This window comes from Zingiber officinale, chromosome 8B, assembly GCF_018446385.1.
Source record: "Zingiber officinale cultivar Zhangliang chromosome 8B, Zo_v1.1, whole genome shotgun sequence".
NCBI lineage: Eukaryota > Viridiplantae > Streptophyta > Magnoliopsida > Zingiberales > Zingiberaceae > Zingiber > Zingiber officinale.
In genome coordinates, this window is record NC_056001.1 from 94,583,646 (window position 1) to 94,600,700 (window position 17,055).

The 17,055-nt window shown below is 35.3% G+C and overlaps 2 protein-coding genes across 11 annotated transcripts in view; one reads left to right on the forward strand and one right to left on the reverse strand.

Annotated features, from left to right (window-relative positions):
• The first annotated feature begins 6,916 nt into the window (after positions 1-6,916).
• LOC122015508 (probable UDP-3-O-acylglucosamine N-acyltransferase 2, mitochondrial) lies at positions 6,917-15,332 on the forward strand. 10 transcript variants are annotated; one of them, XM_042572435.1, is made up of 14 exons: positions 6,917-6,997; positions 9,711-9,805; positions 9,867-10,054; positions 11,112-11,409; positions 11,506-11,698; positions 12,710-12,786; positions 13,215-13,264; positions 14,195-14,259; positions 14,366-14,401; positions 14,484-14,535; positions 14,630-14,700; positions 14,789-14,855; positions 14,981-15,052; positions 15,133-15,332. In XM_042572435.1, the coding sequence occupies exons 4-14, from the start codon at positions 11,268-11,270 to the stop codon at positions 15,187-15,189; spliced, it is 882 nt and encodes a 293-aa protein (XP_042428369.1). In that variant the 5' UTR covers positions 6,917-6,997; positions 9,711-9,805; positions 9,867-10,054; positions 11,112-11,267; the 3' UTR covers positions 15,190-15,332. The 10 variants fall into 10 exon arrangements, with proteins under 10 accessions (XP_042428369.1, XP_042428370.1, XP_042428362.1 ...); XM_042572436.1 differs by lacking the exon at positions 14,366-14,401; XM_042572428.1 differs by having other exon boundaries at positions 11,229-11,409; positions 14,981-15,332.
• A 178-nt stretch (positions 15,333-15,510) lies between these two features.
• The window catches only part of LOC122015512 (vesicle-associated protein 4-2-like), a 28,060-nt gene continuing 26,515 nt past the window's right edge, over positions 15,511-17,055 (reverse strand). The window contains exons 5-7 of the mRNA XM_042572451.1: positions 16,109-16,186; positions 15,888-16,007; positions 15,511-15,802 (exon numbers count right to left, since the gene is read on the reverse strand). Coding sequence (XP_042428385.1) covers positions 15,743-15,802; positions 15,888-16,007; positions 16,109-16,186 — 258 coding nt within the window. The 3' untranslated portion in view covers positions 15,511-15,742. The remainder of the gene's footprint in view (positions 15,803-15,887; positions 16,008-16,108; positions 16,187-17,055) is intronic.

Consider the following 17,055-nt stretch of genomic DNA (forward strand, 5'->3'; position numbering starts at 1 on the left):
AAGATGACATATTCAATGAAATCGTTCCGTTTGACCATATTAGCTTTGTCGTAGCCCTACATAAACCAAAAATAAAACATGCCCATAAATTTGGTTTTACATCAATAGTGCCTATTGCTGCTACGATTGGAGCAGTTACAGAAATTATATGTACGTGTTATAGCAACTTCTAAATCAACAATGGTTAATTTTATTCAACAATATGAAATGTTTGCTTGACTATACAATAAGAAGATAATTCCAATGTAATTTTTCCTTGTATTCACAATAGAAGTATTAACATAATTCATCATATATTTGCATTACAGTAAGTGTATAACTTAACAAACATTTGACTCACTTTAGCTAACTCGGTTTCAACAATGCCTTTACCACCACATCATCTTTAGTTTTCTTAAAATATGACTTCGCTTGCTGAACAGATACATAGAGACAAGTTTTCTGTGTGAGTAATTATATGTGATTTAGGACTAAAAGATAAAATATTTAACCAACCAAAATCGTACCTTAATGATTTTGGATTTTTGTTTGACAAGTGTATACAAGAGTTTAGTTGATGAAGATGTGGCAGTTACATCAGTAGATGAGACAAGGGCTTCTTGTACTTTAATAGGAGGCTCAACATTTTCCTCTCCTTTGCCCTTGGCCACCTCTATCTCATGCTCATCTTGAAAAGTGACTCTTTTACTCTTTTTGGCCAAGGGCACTCCCTTAATCTCTTTGGCAGTTGGGGGTGTTCTTCTCTTTGTAACACACCTCTTTGACCTTGTTAATGATCGATTGGCAGGTAATGACACTATAACCTTGGCAACCAACTGACTTTGAAGATCTTTAATTTTTCTATCTTGCTCTGTTATAATTTGATCTTTTACATCTATAATTTTGTCATTCTCATCAATTGTTTTGTCCTTGGAAGCTAATGAAGTTTCTGCATCACTGACACATAATTTATTCTCAACATATAACTCACTAATTCTAGCTTCCATCTAGGCAATGAGTCGGTCCTTTCCCTCAACCACAGACTCCAAATGAACAATTTTGGTCTCCCTTGCTTGACAATTTGTACAAGCCTTTTTCTCTTGCTCAGGACATGCTTGGGGATTTTCCTGAGCGTCGGCTGCCTGTTCAGGAAATTGCTTAGGAACTTGTTCAGGATGTTGCTCAACAGTTGATTATAAAAACCCCTCAGCAATTTGTTGATCTATATGTTGGAGTGTATACTGAAAGCCTAAGCTTTGTAAACATTCATTATGAATAAAGAATCACATTTGGTCAAATTGTCTACATTTGTTTGTAGTTGTTCATTTAATTTATATTGTAGATAACATAGTATGTGGTGTCACATACAGAAGATGATGTTATCAGTACCTTATAAATTATAAATAGTAGCTCACGACTAAAATGGAAAGGAACAAACCATTAGAAGGTCGTAGTGTAATTAGGTATTAGTTTATCTTGACTATATAATTACACTAGTACACTCAGAGTGTATTGAGTAGGACCATTAGAGGTCGTTTCTTTTATACTGACTTTATAAAGGAACAAAGACCTCAGTTATTATGGAAGTGTGTGCTCTTAATCCTTATATAATAACAAGCACATATGTTTGATATTTATTTCTTTAATTTATCAATGGGTGAGATTTAGTTCGATGAATCAATAAACTCGATAAGTTGGGAAATGGTATCACTTATAGTGTGTGTTGTTGATTATAGAAGGAAACTGTGTCCTAGAGATACTAGGTTGATAATGTTCTCTCAAGAGGAGCTCATAAAGATTGTCATGTTAAACCCTGCAGGTGGACTTAGTCCGACATGATAATAAGGTTGAGTGGTACTACTCTTGGACTTAGATATTAATTAAATGAGTTGTCAGTAACTCACTTAATTAGTGGACATTCGATATCTTAAACACAGGGAGACTAAAACACTCATAATAAGAAGGAGCCCAAAAATGTAATTTGGGATTGGTGCGGTAGTTCAATGATAGTTCTCTAGTGGAATGAATTATCATTGATAAAATTAAGTTGTGTGTTCGGGGCGAACATGGGATGCTTAATTTTATCGGGAGACCAAAACCAATTCCTCCTCTCGGTCCCTATCATAGCCTCTTATTTATAGAGTTCTATACCCACCTATACCCACCTTCTATACCCACCCAATAGGGGTCGGCCAAGCTAACTTGGGAACAAGCTAGGGCCGGCCTAGGTATAAAATTGGGTGGCCGGCCCTAGCTTGAACCCAAGCTAGTAGGGCCGGCCAAATTAAATTAAAAAAGGAATTTAATTTTAATTTTTATTATTATGTGGAAGATATAATTTAAAGAGAATTAAAATTAAAATATCTCTCTTATAAAAAATCTACAAAAGATTAAAGAAAGAGATTAGATCTCTTTCCTTATTTGTAGATTGAAGAGATGTTTTATTTTCTCTTTAAAAATTATTCACATGTTGATAAAATTAAAATTATAGAAATTTCTTTTTATCAACCATGAAGAGATTTTAAAGAGAAATTTTATTTTTTAAAAATTTCCGGAAACAAATTAGGAAGTTTAATTGTTGATTAAAACTTGTCCAATTTGTTCTCCAATGATGTGGCCGGCCATGTGATTGTAATTTGGGAAATTTTATTTTATTTTTCTCAATTAAATCATATCAAGGAAATTGAGGAAATTTTATTGTAATTAAATTTCCTAATTTGCCTAGGCCAAGGAATATAAAAGAAGGGGTGAGGGTGCCTTCATGAGACACAACATCTATTATTTCTCTCCCTCTTTTGTTCCTTGGTGTGGCCGGCCATCCTCTCCCTCTCTTCCTCTTGTGGTGGCCGAACCCTTCTCTTCCATTGGAGCTCTTGTGGTGGCCGGATACTACTCGGAGAAGAAGAAGAAGAAGGAGAGAAAGCTAGCATCTCTTGGAGCTTGGTTAGTGTTTTGATTTTCTTCCTTGGTGAAGCTTTCTCTTTGTTGGCCGAACCTAGCTAGGAGGAGAAGAAGGTGATTGGTGGTTTCTCGTCTCGGAAGATCGTTGCCCACACAACGTCCGAGGTTAGAAGAGGAATACGGTAGAAGATCAAGAGGTTTTTCTACAAGGTATAACTAGTAATTTTTCTTTCCGCATCATGCTAGTTATTTATGGAAATAATACCAAATACAATAGGCTTACGTTCTAGAATTTTGAATATGTTTTTTGAAGTTGTGTTCTTTTGTTTTTTCTTTTCCTTGTGATTTGATTGTTCTCTTTGGTTAACCTAAAGTTATTTTAGGAAATTAAATATTATCTTTCTATAAAAGGTTTTGTCTAGTCGGTGGTGGTTGCTCTCATATCCAAGAAGGCCATGTGCCTCGCCACGTCAGTACTGGGAACCAATTATGGAAATTAATATTTAATGAAATTAATAACTTAAGGAGACTTGGGTCGAACGTGTTAAGTTCCGCAGGAGATCCAAGTCAAAACCTAAAAGAACAAATAGATTAAGTTTTGGATCAAACGTGTTAAGTTCCGCAGGCGATCCAAAATTTAATTTAAAAGAACACATGGTAGCTAGGAAAAGGTTCAGACCTTTGTACAAAATTTTTGTACAATGGAACCTATAGGTTTTCCGAGTAGCAACCAACACTATATGCTCTACAACATCTTCTAGGGAATCGTTTGAGAGCAAATGTGTCTCTAGGTCCGATGGACTTAAATCAACAATTATTTTGGCAATAAATAATTCTGCGATCCTAGACTTTATTGTCTCCACATGGGAGCCTGATCACTTCCATCTACATATTCTTAGAAGGACATACTGTCTGTAAGGATACATTATTCTGACATGTTCACACATCCAGACCTGCAATACAATAAAATTATTTAAATAAGATATTTTCTGCATAAATCTTATGAGACTATCATTATATTTAAGCACTTACAGCTAGGAGATGTGCGAACCTTTTGAACATGGGAGCTTGATTTCCCACAAGGCCCTCTGGTTTCGGTCTCTATGAAAGCATCACACCAATCGCTCTTAGCTGTGGGCTCATATAGTCATATACAACCTTATACCAATTATACCTACCTAAATTAGCAAAATCATCTACACAATCTATTAGTGACTGTACTGGTAATATAGATATACTGCTAGTAGTAGTAAATAAAACAGAAACAAAGAAGTACAATATTAAAAATTGGCAAAAGAGAGTATCAGATTCAGCAGATGAAGGTTGTTTGCTTAGGTTAATCATCTTGTTCTCTAACTCCTTCTGTGTACACTCCACATTACTGAAGTGTTGAAGAAATAGTGGTGTGGTGGCAGCATGCTGCTGTAAATTTACTATATCGTCTTGGTCTGGGAGTCCTAGAATTAGTGAAACATCTTTTCTTGTGAAGCTAATCTCCTTATCATGAAAGATGAAACATCTATCTTTAACACCCCAATTGGCAAACATATTTTGTATAAGGCTTTGGATATTTACAATTTTAGGCATGACTACTGCCCAAGCAAATGAGCTTCCATTGATTATCTCTATCTGTCAGTCGTTTATGTGTAGTGATGATAAAAAACCCTTGAAATGTGGGTAATTACTTTTCCAATGCACTTTTTTATGATATGCCCGGGAAGTAGCAGTTCTCTGGCTCACTATTTAATTCTGTCAAATAAATACATAAGATCTTAGTGATACTCAGTTGCCTTTAGTGCAATGCAGTTGGTTTTCACCCATACTATGATACCTTACACTGTTATTTTTTAACCATAATATGATACATTACAATGTCTATAATTTCTCTTAGGTAGTATAATGTGAGTAGTTGCTGCTAAACATGAGTATTCTACACGTTGTAGTAGTTAGGGTCAAGTAGATGCTATAATAGTGAGAAGCCAATCGGGTGTAGAGTTTGACCACGTTGTATCAATCAATAAGGTTCAACTACGGTAGCTGCTACAAGAAAGATAAACTTTTTTTAAACACTCAATTTCCTTAATCATAATCTTAAACCTGAAAGCCCTAAAATCATTAAGCCCCATTATAGCAGCTAGGAGACGAATCAAAATTCTAAAAATTCAAACCCCTAAACAAAACGAGATGACTCAAAACATTCATCCCTAATAGAATACTTACGATAGAGGTGAAGATTTGGATGAGAAACAAGTCATCGCGATGAGATTGATTGACGAAGACACCGTGTGAGCACCGATTTACTATGATTGAAATTCTTTCGAAATATTTTTCACACGACGAGTTTAGGGGTTAAACCTTTGGCCAATGAGGGTAAAAATATAATTGCACAGTATATATATTTGCACAATAATTGTAAAGAGGTAATTGGTAAGAAAAAGTTATTTGGAGATTAATAATTGGTACGCGTTGTAGTAGTTATTTTGGAGTAGCTGCTATAAAATGTACCAGCTAATCAAAAATAACTACTACATAGTGTAGCAGCCACTCTTGACAAGATGCTACAACGTGTAGCAGCTTCTAACGACTAGCTGCTTCAACGTGCTGCAGTTGCTTCTACAACGTGTAGAAGCTCATTTAATTGATCTAAATAAAAAATTGAGATTGCTATGATCTATTATTAGTTGAAAATGGAGAGTAACATCTTGTTGAGCGTAAACGAAGAAAGAGTTGTTATATCATTGTAGCAGCTAACATTCCAAGTTAGCTGCTACAAGTTGTAGCAGCTACATGGAAAGTTAGTTGCTACAAGATGTAATAGTTATTTGTCGAAGTAGCTACTACAACGTGTAGTAGCAAAGCAAAGGCGCAGCAGTAGCATAAATAATTTTAAATAATTTTTTAGCAAGTTGATATACAGCTATAACAATATTTTTAGGGCTAATATCTGCTAGAAAATATAGCTACTAAAAAATCGACTTACCAATTGACTGCTACAACTTATAGCAGCTACATGGAGAGTTAGCTGCTACAAGGTGTAGCAGTTAACTGTCGAATAGCTACTACACATTGTAGCATGTACATAGACAGTTAGCTCCTACAAGGTGTAGCAGTTAACTGTCGAAGTAGCTGCTATAACTTATAGCAGCAAAGGAAAGTCCAAGTGGCTACAGGCGTTTGTAGCAGGCATTGGCCATGCACGTCGTAGCATAAATCTTTCCTTCCTTCTACGACCACCATTCCAAGTTAGCTGCTACAAGTTGTAGCAGCTACAAGGATAGTTTGCTGCAAAGTAGTTCTGCAATGTTTAGAAGCGAAGCAAAGGTGCTGCATGAGTAAAAAATAATTTCAAATAATTTTTTACCAAGTTAATATACATGAACTTAAATATTTGTAGGGGTAATATCTGCTAGAAAATGTAGCTACAAAAAAAATGACCTACCAAGTGGCTGTTTCATGTTTGTAGCTGCTACAATGTGTAGCAGCTAACGTGCAGACGTGATTGTAGCCTGCAGGCGTTTGTAGCCGGCGTCGTCCCTGCACGTTATAGCATTACTCCTTCTAATATATGTATGTTATAACGACGGGGAATAACAAATTAAAATGAAACGAATTACTATTGAGAATGGAGAGAGGTGGTAAGCTCTCACAGCAGCTGTGAGATTGAAGACGTTGGTGAAACTTCCCCTAGCAGGAGCGCGAGGTTCGACGGACGACGGAGACCGAGGGAGCTAGAGAGAGCGGCGAGGGAAATTTTAATTTGGAAAATTTCCCACGCATAAGTTTTGAATAGCAGGCGGAAGGGGATAGAGAATATATGACATATTCTTTTTTAGCGAAATTGAGCTGACATATATATATATAATTTTATCCTTAAATTTAAAAAATCATCTAAATAATTTGGACCAATAAATTTCATCCCTAAATCTGAGTAATCATCTAAATTATTTGGACAATTACATTTGAGTTCGTTTGAACTTTGGACCGGGTTTTTTAATGCAACCCATCCCGGCCCATCAAATAAATTGTATCCGTTGCTAAAGAATTAGATGGGTCATGGGTATCTCCCGACTCGAACCTACTCAACCCTAACGAACATCACCGCGGCCGGAGGACTGTGGTAAGCGTCAACTGCGCCTTCTGCCCTTCCTTTTGCATCAGAAATGTTTTTAGATCTGTTCTCAAGTTGTCCCCTTCATCGGATATCTGTTTCTGTTGATTCTCTATATCTAGATCTGTATGCAAGATGTATATTAGATAGATCTGTATTTTGTTCGCTACTCGTTGAACTTGCTGGTTCCAGCTAGGTTCACGGTTGAGATATTTTTAAAGCATACATGAATGAGGGCATTGCGGTGTGAATCATGATGTTGCCTGTGTCTGTCCAATTCGTGGATTAAAATAGAGGACTGAACAAGGACACAATACAAAAGTCATCTTGAAAAATTCTGTTACTTGTGATGGTTTATGAACATTTAAGTAGGTCATTTTTCTGCAGGGTTTTTTTAGACAGTTCTGCTATATGGTTCGCCATCTCTTGAGCAGGGGTTTACTGCTAAATTTAATAATGATCTCTTGTAAATTTTGCGGACTTATGTGCTGACCTGCTTTAATTTGGTGTGTTTTTTCATCCAATGTTTTTCTTCTCTTTTTTGCGCTACAGCGTGCTTCTGATGCTATTGTTAAATAGATTTAAGTCTACTATGCTTAGATATTGCAGTAATATATAAGCCTATACTTGACTTTTTTGATGTGTGATATTCAAGGTTGGATCTGATAGGTCAGTCATCGACTTTGATCCATTCTAAAAGCTTGGTTCAAATTTGGTTGGCTACATTCATGCTCAATTGTCCTTTATTATCCTTTAGTTCAAAATGGCGGTGTGACTAGAATTTATTTATTATAGTTGCAATCCTTAATCCTTGAAACTGATTCCTTGAAACTGCAATTATCAATCTTGGAGCACTTTGTCTAAAATATTAAAGACCGATAACCAATCAATTGCTACTTTTAGTGGCTACGTGAAAGCTAAAAATGGACTATGAAGGGAAGGAAGAGTATGAATTTCTTGACAATTGCACCAAAGTTGTTGGTGACGCTCTTGAAGGCGGGAGGAAGAAGAATCTGGACTGGGAGCGGAGGAAAGCGAGTAGGAATAATGTCGACGGAGAGGAGTGAACGAGGAGGTGGAGGCCGAAACTCCTCGAGTAACAACCAAGGCGTGTGGGCAACCTACATCGGACAGACACGAATCTACGATCCTGCAATTGCATGGCTCAAAAAAGATCAACGTGTGTCAAGACTCTAGAGTCTAGAGCTTCTCACATGTATGCATTTGTTAAATTTAGGTTATTTAGTCCTTATTATAATCCTCTTTTTTCACATAATTAAATATATATATATATATATAGTATTTTTTTTAAAGTAAATTTCATATATATATATATGAAATTTAATTTAAAAATACTATATATATTTAATTATGTGAAAAAGAGGATTATAATAAGGGCTAAAGAGCTTGAATTTAAGAAATGTGTGCATTGGAGAAGCTCCAGAGTCTTGACACATTATCTTTTCTGAGTCGTGCTATTGTGGGATTGTAGCTTCGTGTTTGTCCGTTGTAGGTTGCACTCAAGCCTTAGTTGTTACTCGCGGAGGTTTCGGCCTCCGCTGCTCCACCTCATCGTTCGGTCCTCCCGGTCGGCATTATTCCTGCTCACTTTTTGGAGTGCCACCAACAAGCTTGGCGCGATCGTCAAGAAATTCGTACTCTTCCTTCTCGTTACAGCCCACTTTTAGCTTTTCTGTAGCCACTGAAACTAGCACAATTGATCTGTTATCTGTTTTTTGATTTCGTAGACAAAGTGCTTTATCTCAAAGATTGATAATTGCAGTTTCAGGGACTAGGGATTGCAACAATAATAAATAAATGAAATGAATAGATAAATTCTTATCACACCTGCATTTAATCAAGAAGATGTCATTTTGTCAACTATTTCTCTAGAAAAAAAATGATTCAATTTGATGTTTTTCTTTTGATGAACAATTTTGCTTGGCTAGATGAATCTTCATTGAGGTATATTCATCTGAGTGTGACTGTAGCTATCTACATTTTTTTTCCAACTCGAATATTTTCTTGGAGTTTGATTGTGTATTATGGCTCAAATTAGTGAAAAGACTTTGCTATATGTTAAAAATTCACTCTTCTTTCTCCTGGAAAGCGTGTTGTATTTGGTTTCCAGAACTAGTTAGTTGTTTCATTAAACATCAAACCAAAGCCGGCTTGATAATGTGTCTATCAATGTTATGTGTTTTCTCATTGACTAGAACACCTACTCCTAGAATAAATGATAACCATATTCATGGATGATTGTAAGCATGTAATCACTTTTAAATTGAATATTTAGATATTCTGAGGCTCATATGTTCTTTTGTTGAAATGTTGGTTGGGATCAGACAAGGCTCATTCATAGGATTCCATCTATATTATTACTTCTGAAAGCATTGCCAACTAGAAGATAAACTTTCTTTATCCCTATTTGTTATTATTCTGTTAGCTTTAAAGGTGTGCTTAGTTTGGTGTTCATTATGTGTTTTTTTTTTTTGTGAATTCAAAGCATTTAGAAACCTTTGCGGTTGCAAAATTGTTTAGAATCAAGATTCTTCACTTTTAAGTGAAAGAACCCGTAGGAAATAAGAAGAATGTAACTAAACCTTTCTTCATTAGTTTGCTTGGACAATGCTTCCTTCATTTAGTTGTGGCCATTTTCCTTCTTTTTCCCTAAAGAAAACTAGACTGTGCCCTGGCTGCCTAAGCCTTGTCTTCATAACAGTCACTTTGTTTTGGGGACCCTTCTCGAGAAGACAAAACACTTCAGCTCAACTTCCACTAGTCCACACCACCTCTCATACAACCCCTCTGATTTTAGTAAGTTTTGCAGTCATAAAAATAATTTATTTCCCTTTCTTATTTTTGTGATTTGATGCAGTTAAATCTGATGAGCAGATGACTCAACAGATTTTGCTAGTTGGAAGGGAGGTTGTCTTTTACAACAATGCTTGGATGTTGAGCCCACTGCAATAATTGAAATTTGAGCAGTGGTTCATGCATCTTTATGCTGGCATCAAAAGTTCGCATTGGGGCTGGAGCAGTAGCAGATCCTTCTGTCACAATTAGGTAAGAATTAATTTTCTAGTTCCACAGATTATTCATCTAATCACTACTCTTGACTTGGTATATGCATTTGCATCGTGATTGAGTTAGATTTTGTAGTACAGAATGCCTAGAATCTTCACTAGGAAACCTATACATGTAACTACTTCTATTCCATTCAATGTCTATTTTAATCCTAGGAATAGCTATACCATTCAGTGAGCCAAAATGTGCATTTACCTTTTAATTTAAAAGTGATTAAATAGTTAGGACTGACCATCAACAATCAACTCTATGCGGGCTTTGGTTGCTCAACAGTTGCAATGAATTCTGGCAAAGGCATATTGTTAGGGGTGTAATCAAACCGAGCCGAGTCAAACAGTAAGAGTCTCGAGCTCGGTTCGTTTTACCTAAACTCTAGCTCGGCGAGTTCGATTTGAGCTTTGATTCTTGAGCTTGAGCTCGGCTCGTAATGAAATTAAATAGTTCGCGAACAACTTGAGCTCGGTTCAAAAATGACTCGTTTAACTTTTAAACGAGCTTAATTTGAGCTCGATTCGAAAATGATTTGTTTAAAAGTTAAGCAAACTTAGTTCGAACTCGGCTTGTTAAGATATATATATATATATATATATATATACACGAGCCTTTTAACTATCACGTTCGCGAGCTTCTAAACGAACATGTTCGCGAGCTCACAAACCAAATACTGTTAAGCTTGAGCTCGGCTCAATAATGTTTTCAAGCTCAAAATCAGGCTCGAACTCTGCTCGTTAACTTAATTGAACAAACCCGAACGAACTTTTTTTCAAACCGAGACCCGAACAACTTACAAGCGGCTTGGCTTGTTTACACCCCTGCATATAGTCTATGGGATTTCTAATGATTAAATGAAACTTAACAACATGGCAAAGGAAGGTCTAGGGATATTTTTAAATATATATAAAATTAAAATTGAGCTTTAATTGAATAATTTTTTTGAGTTGAGGTGGTTATGTGTACCTCTTTTTTTTTCAAAAAAGAGAGTCCTTTTTGGGGTTTTCTGCTTTAATTTTTCTAACAATTTTTTTTTTTCTCATAGTTGAACATCAAGTGGAGTCTACTGCTTGAGTAAAACATTACCTTTTGGGAGTTCACTTGGACAACACTTTTCATTCTTTCACATTTATTTTAAGCCGTTGCTATTCTGTTAACCTAGAAAACAAGACAGAGGCCTTGTTGTCTAAGCCTTGTCTCCATGAAGGTCACCTCAAAGCTCGCAAGGAAGGCTTTTCATTTCCTCTCTAGGGGACGAAGCACATCAATTCAGCTGCCCTCCTGCTATGTCAATCTGCGCCATATCTCATGCAGCCCCTCTGAAGTCAACAAGATTTTCAATGGTAGAGATTGTAATGTTTCCTATTGTAACTTTCATTAATTTTTGTTTTTCCCTTTTATTCTTTTTGTGATTTGTTGCAGTTCAATTTGATGGGCAGATGACTCACTGGAGTTCGCTAGATGGAAGAATGGTGGTGGTCTTTTCCATCAGTCCTCAGACATTGACCCCACTGCAATAATTGAAATAGGAGCAGTGGTACATGGAAACTGTATGCTGGCATCAGATGTTCACATTAGGTCTGGAACAGTAGTGGGGTCTTCTGTATCTATTGGGCAGTCAACGAAGGTAGGGTAAGAATCCAACTTTCTATTTCCATAGCTTGTGCATCTAATTATGATTCTTGATATTACTCGTGAGTGATATTATTGTTCTACACTCAACTTAGTGTTTTGAGTGCTGCTTTTGTAGTTGTTGCTCCTAAGATTGTTAGGATCAAGATCCTTCCTAAGGTTCTGATCATAGGACCAAAGCGCAAGATCACATACACTTGATATTTATAATTTATAATATCAATTGGATTTCAATATATAATTTTATTATGAATATTACAAACTTTACCATTTTGATATTATGAAACATAAATAAAATTTCTCATATAATAGATATATGATATATACAATGCAAATTTTTAACGTTCCGTCTTTGTATAGTAATTAGCAACTTTTATATAATGAATCATACTTATAAGATGGACACTAATAACAATAATTAAAAATAAATCTTCCACTTAGAAGTAACAAAAATCTTATATTATTGAAAATTTTCTCAAATGATTTGTCATGGAAGAAATCTTCTGCTTGGTGGGCTATGTAGGAGTGGTAGAAGACTGACAAGCTTAGAATGTTTCTGAGGCAGAGTGGTGGTATCTGACCATGCGTTAGAAGTCTGTGGAGATGATTAACTTTCTTAGCTTCATAGTGTATTGCATCGAGGATGTCATCTCCTTTCACATTCTTTGGATCATTTGGTTGGCATCTCCTGACTGTGATGAAGGTCACATAACCTTTTTCGTTCGATGCAAGAAATTATGCTCAGTGATATCCTATGTACTTAGAAGTTCTAGAAAATGATGTTTAAATTTAAACTTGCTTTTGGCTACATATAGATGTTAAACCTCAGTTTGCTCAGAAAATATCTTACATTTTTCCTTTTATACATCTGCTTTCGAATTTGCTCATTTGACAATGGTGTCATGTTAGTTGCTGAAAGTATTTTATGAATATGTTGGTATGTCTGGCTGTTTCACATATGATAACTAACCAGTTTCAGCGTGAGCACTGACATTTATTGATGTTGTCTAGGTACAAGTCTGTGCTAACTAATTGCTCTGTAGGCAACTTTTCAACAATCCATAATGGCGTCTGTGTCGGTCAAGATGGTATGGCATTTCTACTATGTTGCAGTTTTCAGAAGTTTGAATTAGATTTAGCCCTCATTTTAATTAACAGATTTAATATAATATCAGGAATATATATTTTTTTTCATTTTTATGTTCTATCTCATTATATAGGTGAATCTAAATTTGGATTTCTGTTACGCAAGCAATAATGACAATGTCGAAATAATAACTATTAGCTTCTCTTCCCTGGCTTTTCTTTCTGCTCCTATTTAGATTAGTGAAATTTTGTAGCATTTGCTCAAAAGATGATTAAAATCTTTTTGAGTCCATAACTAATGCTGGATTAGTTTCTTGAACAATTTGGTACACTAATGTACCATTTTTTGTACATGAATCTGCTATAGTCATTATTACCTTTATAGAAGTACATTTTGTGGCTCATCAGTTAACCCTTTTATTATTTACAGGGTTTGGATTTTTTGTTGATGAGAATGGGCACATGGTGAAGAAGCCCCAAGTTAGTACTTGTTTGTGATTTAAATTAATATCTTTTCAACATGTTTTAATAAAAACGCTCCTGATTATTCTGTGTTCTAGAAGTATTTAGGGATTGCTACCTAAACTAGAACCAGATAAAATAGCGGAATGATGATTATTACTGCAAGAAAAAAAACCTGGCAACTGACATACCCTCTATGCATTTAGCCTGCTGAAATAGAAGTATTTAAAGATAAACCATGATGTTACAATGTTTTCATAATTGGTTCATGCGAAGAGAAATGAAAACCATGATGTTACAATGTTTTCATATTTGGTTCATGTGAAGAGAAATAATCTTTGCTATCTCTCTCGATTAGCTTTGAGCTTGAAGCATTGTTTTTTTTTCTTTGTTGCAAGTAACACTTGTAGGCAAATTTAAAAATTGAAATGACATTATAACTAATAACTATATTGTTTAATTGCCTTCAAATAGTTCTACATAAAATATTAAGACATTTGATATTGGATCTTTGAATTCTTTCAGTTTTCTTTTGATTAATTCAACTTAAAAATACATTCAATAGCATCAAGATAGAATAATCATTTATTTGAATTGGTCAAAATAAAGTTTTAGTAATTTATTCTTTTGCTCGCTTTCCTTTATGCCCATATTTTTATGAGAATTTTTAATGTTGGCTGTCTAGAACAAATGGAGTCCTCAATCTTTTCCATCTGAGCTTCTGGCTGAAATTGGTGGTTTGCATTAGTTATTTGTTAATATCAATTGAATACTGATGATAATGCTTTAGTCTAGCAAGTAAAGCATGAATATCTTAATATTTAGTTTTAAATTCAATATCTCAACTTGTTAATGAAAAGTATACGAGTCAAAAGTCGTGCATGAATCAAGCAATAATATTTTGCAATAATATTTCAAATCTTTGTTCTCTCTTTTTCTCTACTTAAGGAGCTGTTTGTAAGGATTGCGAACCATGTGGAGATAGGCGCAAACACATGCATTGATAGGGGCAGGTTAGTTATTCGCTACATTATGACTCAATATTGTTGCCTTAATTTTAAGGCACATTACATTTAGTGTACAATTACCGGTATAGCGAAAAGCTAATTCCTTATCCAGATCAAAGATTCATCTGAGTCGATGGATTTCATTCTGGTAGCATATTATCTAGTTGCCTCATTTTATGATATTACTAATTAACAAATGAATTCACAATGATTGTTAATGCCCGATGCAGTTGGAGAGACACGGTAATAGGAGATCATACCAAAATAGATAATCTTGTTCAGGTGCATTTTGAGTGTTTTCGCGCAAAGAAGGGATCAATTGTCAGTAAATTTTTTATGCTAACTTATATCCCTGTGAACATATTTCCTCTTGCAGATAGGCCACAACGTAGTTATTGGAAAGTGCTGTATGCTCTGTGGACAAGTTGGCGTCGCTGGCTCCGTGACGTATCTAACTACACGCCCTATTTCCTTCGACAAGAAGATCTTTAAATATCTTTCGAATGGCGTTTACGTATTAAATCTTTGCTTGTAGGATAGGTGATTATGTCACTTTGGGAGGCAGAGTAGCCATACGAGATCATGTGACCATCGCTTCAAAGGTAGTATTCGAAACAATTGGATCAAACCACAGATGTTATGGGTTCAAAACTCTGACTTGATCATGCGACAAAGTGTAGTAGCTTTCATCTTAATGTTTTTTTCCTAAAAAAAAATTGAATTGCAGGTTAGACTTGCAGCAAATAGCAGTGTTACAAAGGACATTACAGAGCCGGGCGACTATGGCGGTTTTCCTGCTGTAAGAATCTACATTTTATACTCGCCATTTTCTTCAAATGCCAAGACTGTTTCTGCTTTTGCTTCTCACCTTCTCTTCAGGTGCCTATCCGCGAGTGGCGTAGACAATTTGCTCGACTGCGTAGCACCTGCAAGTAATCTACTGAGTCGAGCATCGACCAGATGAAACCCCTGTCGACATTGCATTTGAATTATTGGGTCCAAAGTTCAGATTCTGTATGCATAGCTCAATGAGAATTTATTATCAATTGATAAATAAAATGAGGTATATTTATTATCAATTCATGATATTATCAGTCACAGCCATTGCTATTCTGCCAAGCTTTGAATATTAATTTTTTTTATTAAGAATAACAATATAATGACAAAAACAATAGAACAAAAATGTCATGAACAATTATTAAGAAAAAGAAAATGTCACTGCTGATACGAGAAAACAAAAATAATATGACATTGCTATCAAACAAAGTCTTTCGTTTCTTATCAAGTAAAATACTTGTATGTACAAGGACATAGTCCTCATTCAAGCACAGATACTACACAAACCAAAGGGTTCATAGAAGAGAAGATATAGATAAAACACCATGGTAATTCATACACCTAAAGATTCAGGCGAAAATGAAGATATGTTTCTTTTTCCCTTGCACAAACAGATGTTACAATAACATAAAGAAGGTTTAAACTCCACAATTTACACAGAATCAACCCCGCCAACCTGCTGCTGAGCGAGATATCTTTCTCTTCTTTCTTTCTGAAAATAAATGTGCAAGAAAATCCATGTCAAATAGGAAGGTGGCTGGAAACAGAACAAAGTGAGGAGTCCGAATTATATGTACCCATTCATCTATAACCAGCCCTTCCCCGATAATCCGAGGGCCTGAATCTTCAGGAGGCTTCTTGCGTGCTTCGATCGCAGCCTCGGCTTCAGCTAGCTGCCTCTTCAACTTGTCCATTTGCTTTGACAAAATTTTGCCCATGTACACCATGAACCATTTAGTAATGTATGTGGTAATATTAATGCGAGCTGTGACGAATATGTATTTGGAGTTTGACTTACAGAGCAAGAGCGTTCCGGATCCAGGAAAACAACCTGCAATATTTGCTCCACTGCAACCTGATCTTTCTGCTCGTCAAACTGTTTAGAAAAGAGCAAGAGATGAATAAAAGGTTAATGGACTCAGTTCGGAAGTAAAATTCTCACAAGCACATGAATAAGTTGCCATATGCTCATTGAGTTTCTGACATTTTCATCATTTTTTTTGTTCTTTCATCTTCAAAACTTAATGTCCATCTACTTGGATTACAAAACCACATATGCAGCTCCACAATTTATGATCATCTTTCGTGTCGCTTTTTGTGCTCCCCTTATATCTTCCATCCAAATAAGCAGGTACCAAAAAGTCTCTTTTCTGTTTACCTATATGACTTACTAAACTGAAATTAACCCCTCGGAGACTAGACAACTTATTTGCTGCTTATCCTGTTATATGGTAGACTAGACAACAAACTTTGTAACATAAGCACATAATTATAGATTTTATTTCACTTAGCAGGCATGTTTCACAGAGTAAAATGATAACATTAGTTTATGACAACAAAGAATTACAATCATCTTACTTCATATTCAGTCATTGGAGAAAAAAATAATTGCCATTTTCTATTGAGCATCGACGTAATGACATAATTGAAATATGCTACATTTAATGATCACCAGTTTGTTCAACCAAGTCCAAGTATCTATTTCGTTGTGATGTATGTAACTTAAAAGATGTATTAGCCAATGATTTGTTTGTGGATTTAAGTAAAATAGAAGGGGCAAGCAAAATAAAAGTGAATGATATATTTTCCAATTTGAAAGATATTAAAATACAAAAAATAGTTCTTTTCATCCAAATTAAGGGGCTTGTTTTAAATGAAGTCCGTTTTAACACAGTCAATCCAATTGCATTTGTTTGTACCAACCAACCAAATTCATTCAATGATAACATTCTAAAATCAAGTTGA

Bases quoted from the DNA above. Each gene is read 5' to 3' on its own strand.
- LOC122015508 (XM_042572428.1), top strand. From the start codon at position 11,268: ATGAAGGTCACCTCAAAGCTCGCAAGGAAGGCTTTTCATTTCCTCTCT. The intron at 11,410-11,505 runs GTAGAGATTGTA...TTTGATGGGCAG, and splicing joins AGTCAACAAGATTTTCAATG to ATGACTCACTGGAGTTCGCT. The intron at 14,701-14,788 runs GTATCTAACTAC...CTTTGCTTGTAG, and splicing joins GGCGTCGCTGGCTCCGTGAC to GATAGGTGATTATGTCACTT.